Here is a 20,718-nt window from a genome sequence, read left to right as displayed (position 1 = left end):
AAGCGTTGTATTTTGAAAATTTTCTTGCAATGTTTATAAGTAACATGGTTTTCATGTTAACAATCATGAGTTTGCCACTGGGCATGCATTTCTCATTTGTTGCCTCAAATATGCAAAGGCATGCTTTTTACGATGTTTACAAAAGTGCCTTGTATATGCGTAACAATGCTTTTTGCAATGTTGATGAATTTCCATGCTGATTAGTACATACGTACTGTAAAATGCGGACTTTTTGGAATAATATATGCCTTAAACCTCGACACAATGGGCAGTCTGTTTTCCCATGAACTGAGATTGTATCATGTTCACAGGGGTCTGATTTCCATGTTTATTATCACTGAGATGAATTGTTGGTAGAAAATGGAGCACTTCCGGGTGTGGAAAGTGACTTTGGCAAACTTCTGGTTGAAATGCGACAGTCATTAAAAACTTTTTTGCCTCCGTAAATGTTGGAGTGCAGCTTTCTTTGCGCAGCAGCGCAAGAATATTTGGATACTTCACGCGGGTCCTGCGCCCGCCTAACCAGCACCAACCCTGTATGGTGGATGTGGTCGGACAAAACAGGAGCTGTTTGCACGAATATATATAAGGGTGTTTTTAGGTGTTTAGGGCGGGTTAGGGTATTTGAGTGACAAGAGTATTTTTAGGGATTAGGGTGGGAAAGGTTATTTGGGAGACAAGGGTATTTTTAGGGTTTAGAATGGGTAGGGGTTTCTGGGTGTCAAGCATATTTTTATTGTTTATGGTGGGTAAGGGTAGTGGGTGGCAAGGGTATTTGGGGGGTTTTAGGGTGGGTAAAGGTAAATGGGAGGCAAGGGTATTGTTAGGGTTTAGTGTGGGTAAGGGTTTTTAGGTGTCAAGGATATTCTTAGGGTCTGGGGTAGGTTAGGTTTTTTGGGTGGCAATGGTATTTTTAGGGTGGGTAAGTGTATTTGAGTGGCAAGGGTATATGTAGTGTTTAGGATGGGTAGGGTTTTTGGTGGCAAGGGTATTTTAGGGTTTCGGATGGGTAGAGTATATTGATGGCAAGGGCATGTTTAGGGTTTTTGGGTGGCAAGGGTATTTTTAGGGTTTAGGGTGGGTACAGTTTAGGGGATGATATGCTAATATAACTATAGATACAGAAATATATATATATATGTATTTTATATATATATGTATGCATTTAATGTGTATATATATATATATATATATATATATATATATATATATATATATATATATATATTATCTACTGGCGGTCGCCAGTAGATAGTTATAGTTAGGACCGAGTTCCCATAGGAAATCTGAAAATTCTATTTTGAATAACTTTGGCGCCGGTTGACGAATCCTCACGAAATTTTCAAAACTAATGGGGCGCTCCGCTCAGCTCCTACCCTGAAAGTCTCGGGGTGATTCGTCAAGCGGGGGCTGAGAAAAAAGGGGGGTCCCAAAACACGTTTTCCCCATGCATTTTCTCATAGGACCTTTAGTCGAAGGTACAGCCCGAACGGCTGAACAGAATTACTTGAAATTTGGCAAAGAGGTAGTCCTGAGGTCAGGCATGTGCCTTTTGCATATATGGTGTCAATCTGTTCAGTAGTTCCTGAGAAAATTGCAGTTAAAAGTACATAAATATCTATCCTTAACGTGCGCAAGCGTAATTCTGATTGGTGGTTACATGTCAGTCAACGTTCGAATTGGTCGAAATCAGGAAGTGTCGGCCGCCATTTTGTGTGTGACAGTGAAAAAGAAAGGTGGAGAACGTGAAAAGGGGGCAGGGTAGAGAGTTCCTGACCCCCTAGCCTTTGTCAGGGGGTCCCTGAAGGACCCCGAAGGGTGAAAAAAACATTTTATTTTTTTTTCAAAAAATCGCGGGGTGCGCGCACCGTGAAAAAAACTTTAAAAAAAAACATTTTAAACTGTTTATAAGTTTATAGAAGATATTAACTATGCTGTTCAACTTTATCCAAATTCAAAAAATAAAGAGCTGAGCCATTCCATATTACAGGATACAGTCAATCTATAACTATATACATAGGTAGTTTATTGTAAAATAAATATATAAAAAATATAATAATACATACATAAATTAGCATTTAAAAAACCTTACAAATTCACTTAAAAAACCATAGGTTTCACACACGTTAAAGTTAGGAATTAGCATTTAAAAAACCTTGCAAATTCACTTAAAAAACCATAGGTTTCACACATGTTATAGTTAGCTGGACATTTCACTCGTAAAAAACCATTGAAATTCCCCCGTTATAGTTAGTTCAGATAACTATAACTCGCGCGACCGCCACTCTATCACAAGGATGATGTCATCAGTGATGTCATGAGTGATGTCACTGACCATGTCATGAGTGATGTAATATGTGACGTCATCAGCAGTGGATTGCTGTCGCGCGAGTTATAGTTATCTGAACTAACTATAACGGGGGAATTTCAATGGTTTTTTACGAGTGAAATCTCCAGCTAACTATAACATGTGTGAAACCTATGGTTTTTTAAGTGAATATATATATATATATATACATACATATATATATGATTTAAAAATACCTGTGAAATACTTTGTAAATGCATGCACGCTCAAGGCATAGGCTTTGTAAACTTTTTGGTGCTAAAGTCTAATGCTTTATAAGGACTGCGTTGTTAAGGCATGCGTGGTAATGTCATGAGTTGTTCTGTCACACAACCCCCTTCCTTACAATATTCAAAAAGAAAGCAAGGGATTGGATTAACTTTAACCCCTGCAACAGATGTCAGGGTGTACTGCTGCGAAGAAACGCGGTCTGTGATTTCACGGAGGGACCTGCTTACTCTGGCATAATCCCAAGTACCGCAGGACTCACATGTTGTGGTATGGCGTATGGCAGGCCAGGGACTGGGGTTTATTGAGGCTAAGTGCGCACCGGAGTAATTTTAACTGCATGTATTTACGACTTGAACTTTACCAGCACTCACCATGAGTTTTAATGTGCCAATGTGAAGACGCCTCCCGGACAGCCAAGATGGTGCTCTCTGGGATTTGCAGTTCGCCGATGTGGGCTGCCATGACGTATCACCTAATCTGACACAGCTGGGCTCCTACCAATTGGGAGCATGATTGTAAAGTTTAAAAGACGGACTGATGCAGTACAACGGTGTCTAAGGCATATGATTAAGGCAATCCGCCGAAACGCGTCATGCCGATCTGGCTTTTAATAAACAACACATCAGGACATGTCCTACCTTTCACATACAATGCACCCTGCCCACAGGGGTACCTTAGGCTTACCTTAGGGGTGACTAATATGTAGAAAATGGAATGTTTAGGGACTGGCAAGTGTGTGCACTTGCCAAGTTGACATGGCAGTCCCAGGCTGCACACAGGCTCTGCAATGGCAGGCCTGAGTCACATTTTACAAGCTACTTCTGTGGGTGGCACAATCAGTGTTGCAAGCCCACCAACAGCATTTGATTTACAGGTCCTGGGCGCACACAGTGCACTGTACTAGGGTCTGACAAGTAAATCAAATAGCCAATCATGGAAACACTAATCCATAACACAATTTACAAAAGAGAGACTATGCACTTTAGCACTGATCAGCAGTGTTAAAGTGCGCAGTCATAAAACCACCAACAGGTCAGAAAAAATACAGGAGAAAGGCAAAAAGTTCTGGGATGACCCTTCAAAAAGGGCCAAGTCCAACAGGCCTGATTACAATTATAGGGGCTATTTATCCCACCTGATAAATAACGATATCACAGGTTATATTATTTATCCTGCACAATAAATAGCACCTGTTATAAGTTTCTGGGGAATAACATGCAGATTTCAGTGTTTAATGAGCTAAAATCCGCATGATACGGTAAATACTCTGTTTCCCCTGTAAAATTTCGGCAGGTTTGACCTGCCAAAATTTAATGAAGGTTGATGTATTTAACGCGTCCAATGCTAATTGGATTTGTTAAATAAAATTCAACTTCAAATTCCGATCTGTGCGTAAACATGGCTATACTGTTATATATTAGGAAACTAGCTAGAATTCCAGGTTTTGTACTTTCCACCCTTTATTAGGTCAGAGTTGGCATTTTAATTCAAAACAACTTCATACTTCTTGTGAGCTTGGCTGACACTAGTGCCTCTGTCCTGGAATGCGTAGATGTCTAACTGGACTCACCCTTGAGCCTAGAGTCGTGTGGTCCACCATTATTCTTCTTTTGAAGTAATGATGTTATTATCGTACTTGACATTTTACTTGTAGAATAATGATTTAACATTAATAAAATGTATAATAAAGAGCATGCAAGAGTAATAAATAAATAAAAGGAGATGAAATATTCATGTTTGTGTTTTTTATATTTTAACTTACAGCCTAATGTGCCCTAATTACAAGTGTTAAATCCTGGCATTGTTGGAGCCATTATGAGACATTGCTACAGGATATTTGATTTGGAAACCATTAAGATGGATGGCAGACATTTTCAAGGAAGATGGCTGCATGATAATGTGGCAAATAAGTTACAATCACACTAACCTGTTTTCCTCTGTTGACCAGTGTGCAGAAGGCTAGTGCAAACCTAGACATTAGAGATTGTCTGATGGCCTATCGGAAAGAAAGCAGCCAGCCCAATTATTGTTATTTGTTAGAAGGCAGCAGTGTAATGAGGCCATTAGTGTGTCTACAAAACATGGAGATTGCACATCACAGACCTATATCCATCAGGGAATAAGTATTTAGGGGGTGACTACTCACAGTAAAATAGGAAAAGTTATAATCGAAAATTTTTTTATTTTAGAGAGGAAAAGAATGGGCTATTATTGTATTCTGACATTTTAAAAGCATGAAACAATTAGTAAGAGATATTGATCACTCTAAAATCGGTGTAACATTTGAAGCAAAGCTCGAAGTGCTTGCCATGTTTTGAAAAGAGTGACTAATTGAGCAATTTTACAAAGAGCCAAAATATTTGTGGACAATCAGAATAAAAGGGAAGAATCATCATAAAAAACAAGTAAATCCGATATATGTGACTATTTGGATGTGGCTGAACACGTGGTTAGATTTGCTAATCACGAAAATAATTTGTTTTCTTCCATAAATACTTTTGACAACTTAAAGTTAAAGCAATTGCATTGTATTGGAGCCAGATATGTTGGAAAGACAGCACTGAAGGAACTTGAAGGTTCAAAAAGGCCATATATGATCCTCATGTTATCACATTGTTGACCAGGCACTGAGCAGTAACTGTGAAGATGTGTTGGTACTTGCATGATCTTACTCACTGCCTTACTGATGCTAATATGTACTAAAAGTAAATGCTACAAGGATTTTGTACAATTAGTGACCATTTGTGAGTCATTTTACTGATTAGCTAATCAGTGTGCTATGTTTATCTGTTTTTTGCTGAAGATAATCTTGCATATGACAACAATAGATAGGAAGTTGGACCCTTTTTTCTTTTTTAATTGACTTGCATTCATATCTTCAAGTCCCACACTCAGGCACAATACACGCGAGAGACAACTGGTAAAAGCTATAGAAAAATACCTTACCCTTCATCTAACCAACGTTTGGCCTTCCCCTGACGCATTATCTGGTCTGTTTCCTGGTATTACCTATCCCACTTCCTGCCTTATCACTATAAAAGACATAACTGTCTGAATTAAACATGTGATAGCAGAGTGATTTACCCCAAAACTACATAACGAAAATATTTAATGGCGAGAACTTTGCACAAGACCACCAACTCAAACAAAAGTCTACTCTACCTTGCTCATCTATAATCATATTTCACCTCATTCACATCAACACGAAAATGATAAAATGCTCGCTGAATTTGTGTTGCATCCAACACTGTAAAAACAATATTTAAGTTCTTAGAACTATTAAGGAATTTATCATCTTCAAATGCTTCAGTATGGCCCTCAATAAATGTGTGTACAAAACTGTACTAAGAAAGACTCTGGTTAGGCAAATGTAAAGACTGCGCTCACATAGCAAAGTAGAGTGAGGAAATATCAACTTTCATAGAGAGGAGCAGAAATTGCTGATTTCGCCTGGGATGCGGTTCCACTTCACTCAGTGCTTAATTTGTAGATGAGCAAGTGCTGGTGCCCAAAGCGCTGCTCAGCAGCCTGTGGCTGGCACTACTAAATGTTAGAGTGCAGAATACCAAGGCTGCGTAGTCCTGAATCCACTTCAGTCCATTTTAATCCACTACCAGACACTCGCTGCCCCTTTATGTCACTTGTGCACGATCCTGCTTTCTCTCTCCTGTGACAGTTTTCCTGTCTTTCTCTTCCTCTGTCTTTCTGCTGTGTTTTCCCTTTCTTGCACTTGGTAAATGTCTGTAGAGGACAAATAAGTGCCAGCCCCCAAAAATGATCACCAATGGCTCCCACTGGCAACCACCAGCTCAAATTAAGCACTACCCATCCCCTTCCTTTGAGCCGGATGCCCAAACTGAGATGGACAAAGATGGAAATTACATGAGTTTGCATGGAACTGTATTTCCCTGCTTTCAATCGTTGCTACCGTAGTCCTGAGTGTCAGTCGAGGAACACATTAGCATCATCATCTTCTCTGGGGCTGGTCATGGCATAGTGTGATTCTGGCAACAGCAAGCAATTGCCACTCAACATGCTTGGGGCCCTGTGTGTGTGTGTGTGTGTGAGAGATTGTCGGAGAAGTGGTGTTGTGGTTGTGCATGCCCCAGGCCCACTTTTAAAATTTTGTCATCATTATGGTTCATGGATTTGGTGAAGTTTTAAGTTGTAAAGTTATGTGGAGTAAATGTTTGTGCAACTTCACGTTGAAAAATAGCTGATATTGTTTGTTTGTATGAGTGCTCTGGAGAGCCCTTAAACAGAGGCCATTTTATAGCATCAACCCTAACTTTTCTTATCCTCCTACACTTATTTAAGACAGTAATTAATTCAATTCTAAGGTTAGTTGATCTTTAGCTTTTTCAGTCTTCTGGAGCTATCAATTTTACATCCTGCCCGCCAGATGTTCTTGCAATGGCCGTCCTTTAAATCCCTGGCCCATCTAAGAAATCTTCAGCAGCCTTTTCACGCAGGGTGCTTAGGTCTTCTACTTACAAGGCGGAAGCATGTGAAAGAGACAGCCTTTTGGGAAACTGCTCTCTTGATGCCAGAGGTCTTACCTATTTGAGACTAATCTGAGTCTGAATTGCAACACACATCAGACACTGGGGGATCCTGTTACCCAATATTCTGGGAACATTGCTTATCAAACAGAGACTTCTACTTAGCTGTCTTAAATATGCTTGAAAGGGGACCTTTAAATTCTCACACATCTCTTTGATTTCTGGCGTCTGAAAATCTAACCCAGTGCTCATTCTCTTTGTTCTATTTTTGTATTTATTTTGATGTATGCTTTTGTATACGTGTGCCAACTGAATCATACTACATTCTTGATTGATAGTTTTCTGAATCCTCATCCCCTTTCTTTCTCCTGCTTCCATCATCAGCTGCGTTTAAGCCATGTACCTATGTAAGAACAGCTACTGACAATAGTTAAACTCCCATATGGCAAAGATAGCAGTATCTGGAAACAAGACAAGGTTCTGTGTGACTACACCTTGGCCATATATTTTAAGCCCATTCCCAGTCATTGTGGCTTTAGTTCAGGGCCTAAGGTCTAATGTAGTGAAAGGATTCAATGAAATCACAAGTGCATTGTGCACACAAGCTGGAAGGTAGACAATCTGCAAAAGAAAGAACTTCCTAGGCCCATTACCAATTGCATTAAGCTCAGCTACTCAAAGAAAAGTCTATGTGCCTAATAAACCAGAAAAACCGATGAAGAAGCAGCCGTAAAACATAAATTGCTGGAGATGAGCATTCCTATGATGAAGCATGTCACCTAGTGTGGGTGAGGGGGTTTGTGTCGTTATCCTAAAACGGACACTTGTAGGGTATACATCCCCTTAAAGATCAATATCAGACAACAGAAATAAGAAATCAAAAAACATATTCATGATTTGGCTACCTTTTGTGCATTTGTAGTGGCAAAGGCTGTGATGCACAATCACAAGACTTGCAGGTGCAAAGGCGCAAGGTAGATTGAAAGTCAGGAATACTTTTCCAGCATGTAAAGTTCATCTTCAACTCAAAGTGATTCAAAAGCATCAGGGTCCTCAATGTGGCACAACTTCAGAATTGCAATGCAATGCCCTGTGTGAATGTGGGCTGCCAGCATTGGGAGGAGCAGACTGAGGTCCACAATACTGCTGAATGCCCCCCCTGTGTCATTCGTCCCTTTTTTTAAATTGCTGAGGCTGTCATAAATATATTGGCATTCTGCACATACAAACCTTACAGAACGGGCTGTGAATTCAGAGATTAAGGCCTGCGACACCTCCATTAGCCATCCATCACTGCATTCACACCCTGTTGCTTAGGAGTTTCAAACAGTATCCTGATGCATTAATATAAATGGGGAAGGATTCTGCAAACCTTATTGAATGGGGATTGTGCACTGCAATGTAATTGCTCTTCTGTTGTAGAGCAAAATAAAGGTGTGGAACAAAGTAGGTGCTATTTTTGCAGAGTGATTGGTTGGCGACAGCATATTGAGTGCAAATGGCCCCTAATGCTTGTTGGACTTGGCCCTTCTGGCAGGTTCACCCCTGAACTTTTTTTGCTTTTATTGATGACATGGTGTAGTGATTTTGGGGTTTCTGCGCACTTTACCGCTGCGTCCCAGGGTAAAGTGCGTGCGTGTGTTGAGGTTGGCCTGGCCTCCCATAGGAATGCATGGGGGAATGTATGTGTCCTGGTAGTTCCTGATGCGTGGGGTGTGCAGGCCCGAGTTTGGTATGTGCGGACTCGTGGGATTGAATGCTGCGCGATGATGTGTGCGGCGTGCATGTACCTAGTGTGGAAGTGCCACTTCTAGAAGTGGGCACTTCGGTGTGCAGTGTAAAATGTGTGCCTTGTCGCATGATTGGCTGGTTGAGGTCATGTGACGGGCTAGGGATTCCCCAGAGTCAGGATGAGTCACCCAGTGGTGAATGGGGAGATCAGCAGCTAGATGGGTGGGAGGAGTACACCTGGGTCCTGAATAGGGCTGGGTTTTCCCCACACAATGATGGCTCCGCCCCCTGTGGTGCGACTGATGACCCTGGCCTGTCCTCTGAATAGGGAGAGGGGCTGAGCAAAACAAAGTGCTCAGGAACCAGTTGGATCTGGTTCGCCCCTTCCCTGCACCCTTGAGACAAAGGGATTCGGTGTATAAAAGAGGGGCTGTGACCCCATGAAAATGTTCTTGTTCGTGTTCTTGTTCTGGACTTGAATCTACCAGGGGCGTGCTGCTGCTGGGGCTCAGGGGAAGGCTTGCCTCCCTGGGCCCTGCCCTGCCCCTGGTTGCCTGGAATACTTTTCTTTGCTGGGAGTTTTTTTTCTGCTCCATGTCTTTATGCCCAGGACCTCTTGGGACCCTTCTGCCTTTGCTGGGGGCTGTTTTGCCCCTCTGATACCTCCAGGACTTTTAGGACCTTTTGCTTTTCTTGAGATCACTTCTGACAAGGAAACCTGTACCAAGGACAAGAAGCCTGTTGATCTAAGGGCTTGCCTCCCCTTTCTGCCAGAGTGCTGTTTTGCTGTGGAGGAACCTGAAAGCTGCTTCTTTACTTTTGCCTAGGGACCAGGAGAGAGGAACTGTGTGTGTACTCTCAATCTTGCTAAGAAAATCTCCAAGGGCTGGAAGAGTGCCAGCCTCCTGTTGAAGTCACAGGGCCAAAGGACTTCACCCTCTACTGAATTGCTGGTTGCTGGAAAGTGTTGTCTCCAGTACCAAAGGGAAAATCTGCAGTCTCGACGCCGCCGGACGCCGCCGAATCCAGCTCGACATCGTGGGTAACGGCCCCAGTGTTCTGAGCCTTCGACGCCGGCCGCCGGGCCCGATCGACGCCAGCAGCATGCCAGTGAGCAGTGGGTATCGGCCCCAGTTCCAAGTGACCCCGTCTTGACGCCGGTATCAACGCCAGTGAGCAGTGGGTATCGGCCCCGGCTCCAAGTGACCCCGTCTCGACGCCGCTGCTGATCGCATCGACTCGACGCCCTTCTCGACGCCGTGAGCGCTGCTCCGGCCCGACATCTCTCGACGCCGCTGCAGATCGACCCGACTCCGAGGCACGATCGACGCCGACCTCGACGCCGACCTCTCGACGCCGTGGACCATCGTTTCTTCATTTTCCAAAGGTACTGTGTTTATGGGGTCTGTTGTAACTCCAGGCTCGACGCAGCGCTCCTCGCGGTCGACGCCGAACCTTGGGAATATCGTAGACTCGACGTCGTGTGACTCCCGTGGGGGTCACATTGTTGCCAACGAACTGTGTTCAGAAGAATATTTAATTTGGTTGCTAAGGAACTATCTCCTAAAGAAGGAACTTTTCCTGATCATTGTTACTTATGCGCTTTTGCGCCTGTGCATTGCTGTGATGCTTGATGCCTTCCTAATGTGATTTATACCATGCTTTGTGTACCCCTCTAGATGTATTTTTATCCCTAGGAGGTTGTGTTACCTAGCATAGTGGTACTGGTTCCCTGCGTGAGATTCTCCTAAAGTGGTTAGGGTTGCGTAGGTGGCAATTACCTGTTACCAGTGGTTACTGGTTGTGCGCTATGACTTCTAATTGGTGATACAGTGATTATATGTGCTATGTTCTAAAAGTATTATTTCTACCAAGTATTAATTCCTGCAAAGTACTAGTTCTACAAAACGTGCTATGTCCAAAAAGTGCTTATTCCTGACAGTGGTCCGGGTGGCCCTGTCTTGTACATATCCCTTGTAAATTCTACCCGTACCAGTGGCACCCTGTAAAGAGTATATTTATTATCTAATGTGTTTTGCTATAATACAAAGGCTATTTTTATAGAATACCTTGTGTGGAGTTTATTTTGTGGTGGGCCTTGGGTGTTGTTGCTGGGTGCGCGCGCAAACGCTTTACACATCGCCTCAGGGATAAGCCTGTCTGCTCGTGCCAAGCTACCAAGGGGGTGAGCAGGGGTTTTCTTTGGTGTGTAACTTCCTTGCCCTGACTAGAGTGGTGGTTTCTGCCTGACTTTGGCGCAAGCCTTAGCCAACCAGAAATCCCATTTCTAACAATGCTCATTGAAGAGAAAAATGCCCCATGATTCATTAGGTCAGCTGTTCAAAGAGATTCCTTTTTTCACATGAATAGCCTTTGCATGCTTGTTTCTTTTTCTGGCATTCCCTGAGCGATGCAGAGTCTGAATGCAGCGTGATGAGAGAGCAATGAGTGTGGAGGAGTGAACCCCACTGTGATGATTAAAAGTGCCAATGATTCATAGTGGGCATGTCTGTAGTCAGTTTATAAGAGTCACACCTACATTAGACCGAATTATTGTGTTAGGGAGTTTTTTTGCAAAGTTAGAAAGATGGGTATGAGAATTAGAAAGATCAATAGTTCATCCAGAGCAAGTAGATTCTACTTCCACTGGAAACTGATACTTTTAATAGCTATTGACAGGATGACTATTTACTACACCTCAGTTAAAAAGGAACACATCTGGTTTCACTTTTGGATACTGATTTATTTTGAAAGACTATTCGATTGCTCTTCTATATATCCTGGGAATGATGTTCTACCTAATTTCCATCCAAAAATGAAATGTCCTAATCCCCATCTAAAATGTCAATATGTTTTTATTCATTATGATTTTGATTTTATTAATTATTGATTGAATTTGTAATATTCTTTTTCATCTATCATCCTGAGTGGGATTCAAACTGAGTGCTTTATGACACTGAAATAGATTTGTCTTTACCATAATCACATGAGGATGCTCGGAGTCTCTGAACTCTTGGCCAGTGCTGGAGGACACTTATCTCCCCAAAGATATTGTGTTATCCCACTCACACTACTACGGATGTTATTTGGAGGATATACATCCAAGCTTGCAGCCTAAATGAAATTAGCAGTCACTAGTCAGAGGGCTGAACTTTACATTTACGAATATAATAAATAAAACTCTAAAGTCCATCTTCAATAGGGTTGGTTCAGGTTCCCAGAATAAAAAATGGGGTTGGCAAGAGTTTTTGACATCAAGCCGCTATGCTGTGGAACTCTCTCCCCTCACAGCTGAGACTGCAATCCAATAGGATTATCTTCAAGAAACAGGTTAGGACCTGGTTGTTTACTAAATGCTCTTAAAGAAGCAAGTTTCTGGACCTGTATGAACTCACTTCAGTGCCAAGACGCCGCGGCAATCGAGCGCTTTATAAATACATCAGTCAGTCAGTCAATAATATTTTCACCATCATTTTTCAAATGTGTGCGTTCGGTTTGCAAGCCAAAAGGACAGGTTACCTGAAATGAAAGACATGTAAGACGTAACATTGGCATCCAGGAGAAGATTCCAATTCAAGCAGGGCATTCACACTGAAAGACAGAACTGTAAATCAAAAAATTAACAATAAACATGTAAAATAACCTGTTAGAAATCAATGTGGAGGGGGTTTTATTTTTGGGACTGGTCCTGAATATTAGCATGGAATTCAATCATACCTTAATAATGTAGCAAAAATATCGAGGACAAAAATATCAACAGGGAAGAATGTATAGATTTTCTGAATGTAACATCACATAAATGTACCTTGACGATGTATATATTTCCAGGATATCTAGATTTCCAGTAAAGATTAGTAGATCTATACTTACCTTAAATTATTTTGATCCTTGATATTTTGGATACAATGTTAAGATATCACAATTTTCACTACTCGATATGCCAGACTACAATCATCGTGTTTAGAATCTCCAACCCTAGATAACTCTATCACAAGGTTTTACTTAAATAAAACAATTGAAGATATAATGCTCCAAAGGAGCCAGACCCGGAAGGTGTGGAAAGTTTTGGCAACAAGGGCCCTAGTGACATTTCACTCTCTTCAGTGCCTGTGCTAACTACCCTGGAACTCTGGGAGTTAGAACATGAGCTCCAGACAGCTCAGGTTAGAGGGCGGGATAGTACCACCACTCCATGTTTCAGGATTGTGTTTAAAACATCTCATTGTCTACCTTTCTAACTTCCTAAATTGCAATAGAGCTGTAAATAACTAGATTTGGCATAATAGGTTGTACAGCTTTATTCCTGGATTGTGTTCCACTACAAACATGTAAAATTTACAGCACCAGATGCTTAACAGCTTTTTGTTGGAACACCTAATCCATTGTGTTCATCTAGTAAATATGTGTACTTTATCCAAAGTCGAAACATTAAAGCTACATTTCACATCTTATCCACCAGGTTGGGATATTGGATTCCTTGCTCTTGATAGTGAGGTTTAGGTTCATATTTCAAAATGCTAACATACAGCCCGTCTCTAAACAATTTATTTAAACCTTCATGGCAGTTCTTTAGTTCCAATATCCGCTCACAGTAAACTGGAGCTTGCCCAAGTCACATATTCCCAGAACCCAGCATCCAGCAGCAAGAAAGCAACTTTGCAAGTAGGCTGTATCTCACAATTTAGTTCACTCAGAGCTTTGCAAAAATTCAAACAATTAGCAAGACTTCTTCAATTGAAAAAATCAGATCTGACCATCTTCCAACTATTTGCTTCAACTAACCTTTTTTCTGTGTCATAAACTTTATTTCGGCCAGAGGGTCATAAAAGCACAATGTAAAATCAACTACACATACAGAACCACAAGCAAAAGAACACACAGTAATCACAAAATCAGATATCACAGGTAGCATCAATAACATACATTAGTAAAACAAAATCAATTGGCATTTGAATAGAGTGCATAATAATATACCATCCAGGCACAATACAATGTTCATTTGCGGATACAAGTGAGAGCGCAAATGATAAACGCATTTCAAGAACTGTAGATTGCGCTAATAAAGTGCATTAGTGACATAGATCGGTTAGCATTTAAATAAATTGCATAATGATATACTATGATGACACAATAGAATACTTATGACATTTTGACAAACTAATAAAGTGCATTTAAGAAACAGATATCAGGGTATATTTAGTGTATGTCATACTTAGCATAAGAGAAGAATCTTGTTAAACTAGATGGTTAGGATTTTTAGTAGTGAGTCTATGTGTCAAGTGCCAGAAGTCTTGAACGTGTGGACCAAGCCGCAAGCAGATATCTGCTGATAGTGAACACTGTAGATGAATCAGAGATAAGAATCCTGTGAGTGATCAAAAATGTGTCAAGGCCCAAATTAAGGCACAGAGAACAAATCCTTTTGTGCCTGGGTCCGGTATAATATGGGCCAAAAAATAAGAAGTGGTCAATGTCTAACGTTTTTTAACCCACACAATTTGCACTCAGCCATTGAGGTGGAACCTAATGGCCATTTGCAGGTAAAGGTACTTAGAGGTAAATTTCCGAACAAGAATTTGATATATACATTTTTCCCCAGAAGTGGAGTGATCTCATAGAGGAAAACCTTGAATTTAGGGAATGGTTTCAAAGACAGGATTTGGTTAGATAGAGATCCAAAACTAGTGGATTGTGGCCAAGGACCCACTAAGAAGTCCAAATAGGTTTTCTTAAGGATACCCTTGGAATTTGGAATAATACACTCAGAAGAAGTATACAAGTTTTGTGAACCATTCTTTTAAGTACTGAAACCAGTAGATTGTATTACCTGAATTTAGGTTCTTAATCTCTAAGAGGTCCCTTCAGTACAGGTCCAGATCAGCGATGGAGTAAAGTGTAACCCAATATATAAGGGGTCGTAAAATGGCAAGGTGTTTAATGCCTTTTGGGCAGTATCAATGGTAATGGGTATGGAAGGAGCAGATTGGGGCAATTTGAGTAATGATTTCAGGAACTTCAGCTCCTTCACCTATAGCGGGTTAAGATTGATAATTCCCTATATCTCTGCACCATGAAGTACTGTTGCTTGAGCTATGTCCCTACAAACCTTTAGGACTGGGGAAATAGCCTGTATTTGGGAATCTTTATGGATTTTGAGGATACTACCTGAGTTGTGGAGGATATCAAACTAATTTTGAGAATCTATGGCAGCCAGGAAAGAGAGTTGGTAATCCTTACCCCAAGATAATCAAAAGTTTGGACCAACTGCAGGGGAGTAGTACCCAAAGTAAACCAGTACCTAGACATTTTAAGAGGTCTAAAGGCCATGAGTTTTGTCTTTTTTGTGTTAAACTCTATCCTTCTGAAAAGACTGAAATCCTAAAATGTAGATAAAAGATTTTGTAGGCCAGAAGTTCTGGAGAGAAGAAGAGTGTCATCCGCAAAGAGGAGTGCTGGGGTCTTGATAGTCTCCCCTTCGGGATTTCAGCCCTCTCAACATTAAAATCATCAACCACCCCATTGATAAAAAAGAGAGAATAGAGTAGGTGCCACCCCTGGCAGACTCTCCTAATCACAGGGATAGGATCTGTCAGCTCACCACCAGGACCCCATCTCACCCTTGTAAAGTTAGATTGTTGGGGCCTAATGAGAATATCAGAGGGAACTTCCAGGTCGCAAGAACTTCCCATAGGGTATGTTTGGTTACCAGAATCGAAGGCATCCCTGAGGTCAACAAAGCCAAATAGAGGTGGTCTTCCATGAGAAAAACATATTTCCAGATGATAAGAAAGAATCGAAGCACCTGATGTATAGTGCTAATGTTTTAACAAAAACCAGCCTGACAAGAGGATACGATTTTGGGTTCTTTTAGTCAGTCCTGAAGCTTGGAAAGAAGTTGAGGACAAATGTTTTTTGTAGATTATCTAGAAGAGTTATAGACCTATAGTTCTTAGGAGTGCTCCTATGACCCTTTTTAAAGATGGTGATTATGTAGGATAATGTGAGCCTCAGCCCAGGTGGAAGGGAAATCTGCTTCTCTAAGAATTGCATTAGAGAGGCTGTTCATTTAGCGGGCCCAAATATCAATCTTGGATTTAAAAAACATCTCCAGGGATGGCCTTTCCCTGATATTGAGATTCAATTGCAATTCTTGTTTCTGCTAGAGGGAAGAAAAGCTCATTCGGGGTAGGAATAGAGGTCATGGGGTGAACAAAGGTGAATTGATTGTGAGGTCTATCAGCATAAAGCTTCGAGAAATGTTCGGTAATCTTGATCATACCAGGGGGTGTTTTTGATTGGCGTATTCAGATATGGTTTGCACGGCCTTGAGAACAGATCTTCAAGGTACTCAAAGAAATAGGAATGAGTGTCTACAACTGATTGGTTTAGGCAAGAGCAATGTTCCTCATTAGCCATCTTGGCCAGAAAAAGAGTTTACATTTCGGCCAGCAGATCGGAATTATTGACTATAGATGGCCTCTTGATGCCCCTTCTATTATAAGAAACAGATGGAAATCCCCAACCAATGGGGAAATATTATGTAAATGTTGGTCTGTTGTATGTGTCTTCCTTCACTTAAAAGCCTACAGAGACTTCTGGATAGGACTGTAAATGACCCAATGCAGAAAGTATCCTTCCAAACCTAAACCCTATTCCAGTACCCAAACATTTCCTTGAGAGAAAAAAAGGTATTCCATATGTGTTGCTCATCTTATGCATCGGTGCAACATCAGATTTGCCTTGGTCTTCATTGCTAAAGATGCTTTTCCGGGGTTTGTTAACACCTATATGCCAAACTTTTTGTCTTTTAAAAACTTTGTCTTTCTGTTCCTTAGTTTAGTTATAAGGAATGCTATGTTCTGCCAATATTGAAGTTTCTCTCCTGGCACATTAGTCTACAATAAATGGCCTCCTTTCTATTCCACTATCCCAGGAACAGTGTTAATGTATTCAAAAGGATATATTTGTGAATAGGTAGATATTCAGATAAAATATTTTATACTTTATAAATGTATACATTATAAACGTATGCATTCTTTATTGGCAGGTTAGTGCTATGCCCTGTTGCCAAAACAGACCCATGAAAGCAAGAGTGGTAATAAAACTGAATATACTTTTTAAGATGGATCAACAAGTGGCTGACCCTGTTTACCAGGCCACAGACCACAACAGAGATCAAAAACACAAAACATAGGTGATTTTTAGAAGGCTAATGAAGTCTTTTTCAGTACTCCTATAACATTCTTACCATGTGTATATTCCATCATGCTAAAATGACATAAAAATACTTTGCCATTTAGGCACTTGTATACTAAAACTCTCTCTCTATCTTTGTTGACATTTTGTAAGAAAACCATTTAATGTACTCTGTATTGCGGCTTCCTCCATCTAAAACATAACTTTTTTTATGTACCATATGTGTGCAGCACCTATGTACAAAAACATTTTCTTTTACTGCTTATGGCTGATGTAACTGTACTAAAACATTATTTACCTGAAGTATGTGTCTTGCACTTTTGTAAACGCCAACCGCTGTAGGCCTTATAACTTTACTCTCTCTGGACAGCTCTCTTGTACTAAAGCATTATTCAGTTACTGCAATTAGGTAGTGTTTCTGCACTAAAAGATTAGCCTTTCACAGTGTGCGGCTGATATTTCAATACTAAAACATCGTCTGTAGTACTGTGTGGCTGACTATTATGTACTGAAGAATTATTCCAATATATAGTGGCTGCCACACATTTTTTAAGAATCCACTCCTGAATTTCAGTTTATGACACTGTCCTCAATCCTATTCTAGACAGAAAATGGGTTCAGCTGCTTACAGCATTAAACTCTCTCAGCACATTTACTATACCACATACTCTCTTCTTCTGATTAATTGGCCAACTTAGATGTGCACATTGGTTGCTCTCTGACTGGGAAGGGTGCCTCAGTTGAGTGTTGCTTTGTGCATTACTTGTTTTGCATCTTTACCATACCATAAAAAGCTACCTCATTTTCTATCAAACTCTTTGTTGTGCTGTTCCTCTATCCCTATTGTGCATTTCACTATGTCTCAAAGAATCGTCAATGTTACAACAAGTATTAAATGTATTGAATACATATATTCTAAAAGGATATTGATTGACTAAATACTATTCTTTGGAAATTCAAGTAAATCTGTGCTGACCTGGTTACATTTACAGTAGTTTTATGATCTCAATTTCATCATCGGAAACCAGATACTCCACCTTTCATCTAATTTAAAATTTGATAGAAACTTAAAGTTGTCGAATTGACTTTGATTAAACTATAGAACTTATCATTGATTATTCAAAATAGTGTATTTACTTTTTCAAATTACTTTTCACGTGTGGCACATATATGCCCTTTCCTGAAAGGGCTGCTATACAAATGTTTTCATGCGATGTCTTTTATTAAGCATGTCCCAAATACCACCCTATATGATCCCAACCCCTCGCTAGTATATGATCACTTGCTGAAGAAATTATAGTTATCTCTTTCTTCATATCATTTCTGTCTCCAATAATGCATAACTTTAGCCCATTTTACAAAGAATAGTTGTAGTAAATCTACAGCCATAAATGTACTCCTTTGCTGTACGTGTGCAGACTAATGACTTTAGGCTGTTTTAGAAACACAGTCACCCTTTCCAGGCATACTCCTAGAAAAATCATGTGAATCCCAATTCTTTTTCTGTGGCACTGGCGTGTCATCAATACAGAATTGTATGTGCGGTAGAGGAGTGTGTGACTTATTTATAGGCGTTTTCAAACTTTGAAGGTGAACCATGCCTTGAACTAGTCATTCCCTACCTATAATGTGATTTAACTGTGCACCAATGTGTTAAAAAAGTACAATGCTATTTGGAAGCAACTAGATTTATGACTTTAGAACTTTAAAGACTGCAAAAATCTTTAGCTATTGTACCCAAACCATTTTACGTTTACACAAATGTTTTTATATAACTTTGCTTTTCAATGAATTTATATCACTGCATGTCCTTGTAGAGTTTTTTAACAACTTCTATCTGAATCAGTTTTTCACACTGTTTCAGAAATCATTGCTGCATGCTTATCAACTGTCTCTGTTTCTACCCCTCAGGTCTGTGAGAGCTCCCGACATTTGAAGCTGCCTACCAAGTTGCCACGGCAACAGGAAATGAGGGAACGGTCACATCGGAAGTTCGGTTTACAGTTGCTTCAAGACTAGGCCCTGATTGCTCCAGACTCAGTTTAATTTGCAACCCCACTTAGCCTATCAAACTGTACTCCAATCTATGACAGCATCTACCCTTAAGTTCTTTTATTAATGGATTCCTCTTGAAGATGCAATTTTTATGGAATATTAAGGGACATGGTATTGAGCGCAACCTTCTGGAAGCAGAATGCTGAAGCTAAACTATATTTTTTATCGGTTGACATGTTACTAATTATGACATTTACAATGTTTTATCTGTTTCAATGTGTGTGCGTGTGTTCCTTTGTATGTATATTGACTATATATACATATATTTATGCACACCTACACAAAAATGTACATATATTTGCAGAGGAACTCACAAAAAGTATCTGAATTAACAATTGATCTGTTATGTATTTTCTGCCAGGTCAAATAAAATAATTCTATAGAAATATCATTATACCCTTCAAATTAATGTATTTAAAATATTATTTACTCACTGCATCACTAGATCATCAGATTGGGAAATGGGAAATGAGATGTGCTCACCCCAGTAAGAATGTGCTAAGTATATGACACGAGAGCTAGGCAGAGCCCATACGGTGCCAACACATTTGATTTGATGGGATTTAGTATGATGAAGTGAGGACATTGTGAAACTATTTGAGCTTGCTTTTCAACAGAGTGGGGTTTCTGCCTCTAGGTCCGATGAGAATTGGATTGTCTGAATGGCTTAGTGTTTTGTCCACTAGCCATGAAACATTCCAATCACCAAAATCTTTGTCTGCCAAATAAGGAGGCCAGATGAATAACATGTTATGTTCCAGGTGTATGTACCATATTGTAAATATCTAGCCTGTACTATTATCAGTAGAATACAGGAGGATATTCGCTTCTAAGAAAGGTATGGCTGTGGATGTGACAAATAGAATTGTTTGCCTTCCTCATATTCCCTGCACATCAATGGAAAAAAATTTCCAGGTGGCTATGGTGAAAAGTCTAGATAGCCATTAACAAATGGGTTCTGCTGGATCCAGTTGGTAGCATGTGGGTTTGTATAGGGAAAATTAACTGCTATGGTAATTCCGGTTGCACCATTGACTGGCAATTGATGACATTTCTATTATTTTAAGTTGCTACTTTTTTATCCAGTGAACTTTCCTATATTTTTTCCTGCTGGTGATACATAGTTTAATGTCCAGACAATCACATGCTACCATTTGTCAATTGGTATTTCTTTATTCCTCCACAGAAGTTTCGAAAAAAGGGAAACATTTGAAGTAAAATAATTAAAATATTTTTATTACTCATACTAGTATAATAAAATCTACAACTTTTCTGTGCTGTGATTGGTAAACCTATGGTGTACAGTAGTACACTGTTGCCACATACTTACACTAATTGCTACCTGTTGTCTTTTAAAGCTATATTCAGAGCATGTTTTTTCAGTGCACTATGGCATATACCCAACTATGAACCTTGATACATAGACAGTATCCAGCCTAGTTAAAAACCCATAGATTCCCATATTTTTCATTCTGTCAGTCTTCTTTCAGACAGTGTTTCAAACCCATTGCCCTGTGTGTTTATGACAAATGATAATTTTTAAAATAAATATCCATCTAATAAATCAAGAAGACATAGTATATTGTTGAATATAACAATCTTTTTATACCTTTCATAGATAAGTGAATTGCACTTCATAGGTTTGATTCCCTCTTT

The 20,718-nt window shown here is 40.0% G+C and overlaps 1 protein-coding gene across 1 annotated transcript in view; it reads left to right on the top strand.

Moving 5' to 3' along the window:
- The window catches only part of CDH13 (cadherin 13), a 2,339,058-nt gene extending 2,319,605 nt beyond the window's left edge, over positions 1-19,453 (top strand). The window contains exon 14 of the mRNA XM_085638428.1: positions 18,919-19,453. Within this exon, the coding sequence (XP_085494554.1) occupies positions 18,919-18,926 (8 nt within the window). The 3' untranslated portion in view covers positions 18,927-19,453. The remainder of the gene's footprint in view (positions 1-18,918) is intronic.
- The last annotated feature ends 1,265 nt before the right edge of the window (positions 19,454-20,718 follow it).

Source organism: Triturus cristatus, chromosome 12, assembly GCF_964204655.1.
Source record: "Triturus cristatus chromosome 12, aTriCri1.1, whole genome shotgun sequence".
NCBI classification, from domain to species: domain Eukaryota; kingdom Metazoa; phylum Chordata; class Amphibia; order Caudata; family Salamandridae; genus Triturus; species Triturus cristatus.
Note: the sequence above shows the minus strand (reverse complement) of the source record. Positions and strands in the feature narration are given on the sequence as shown.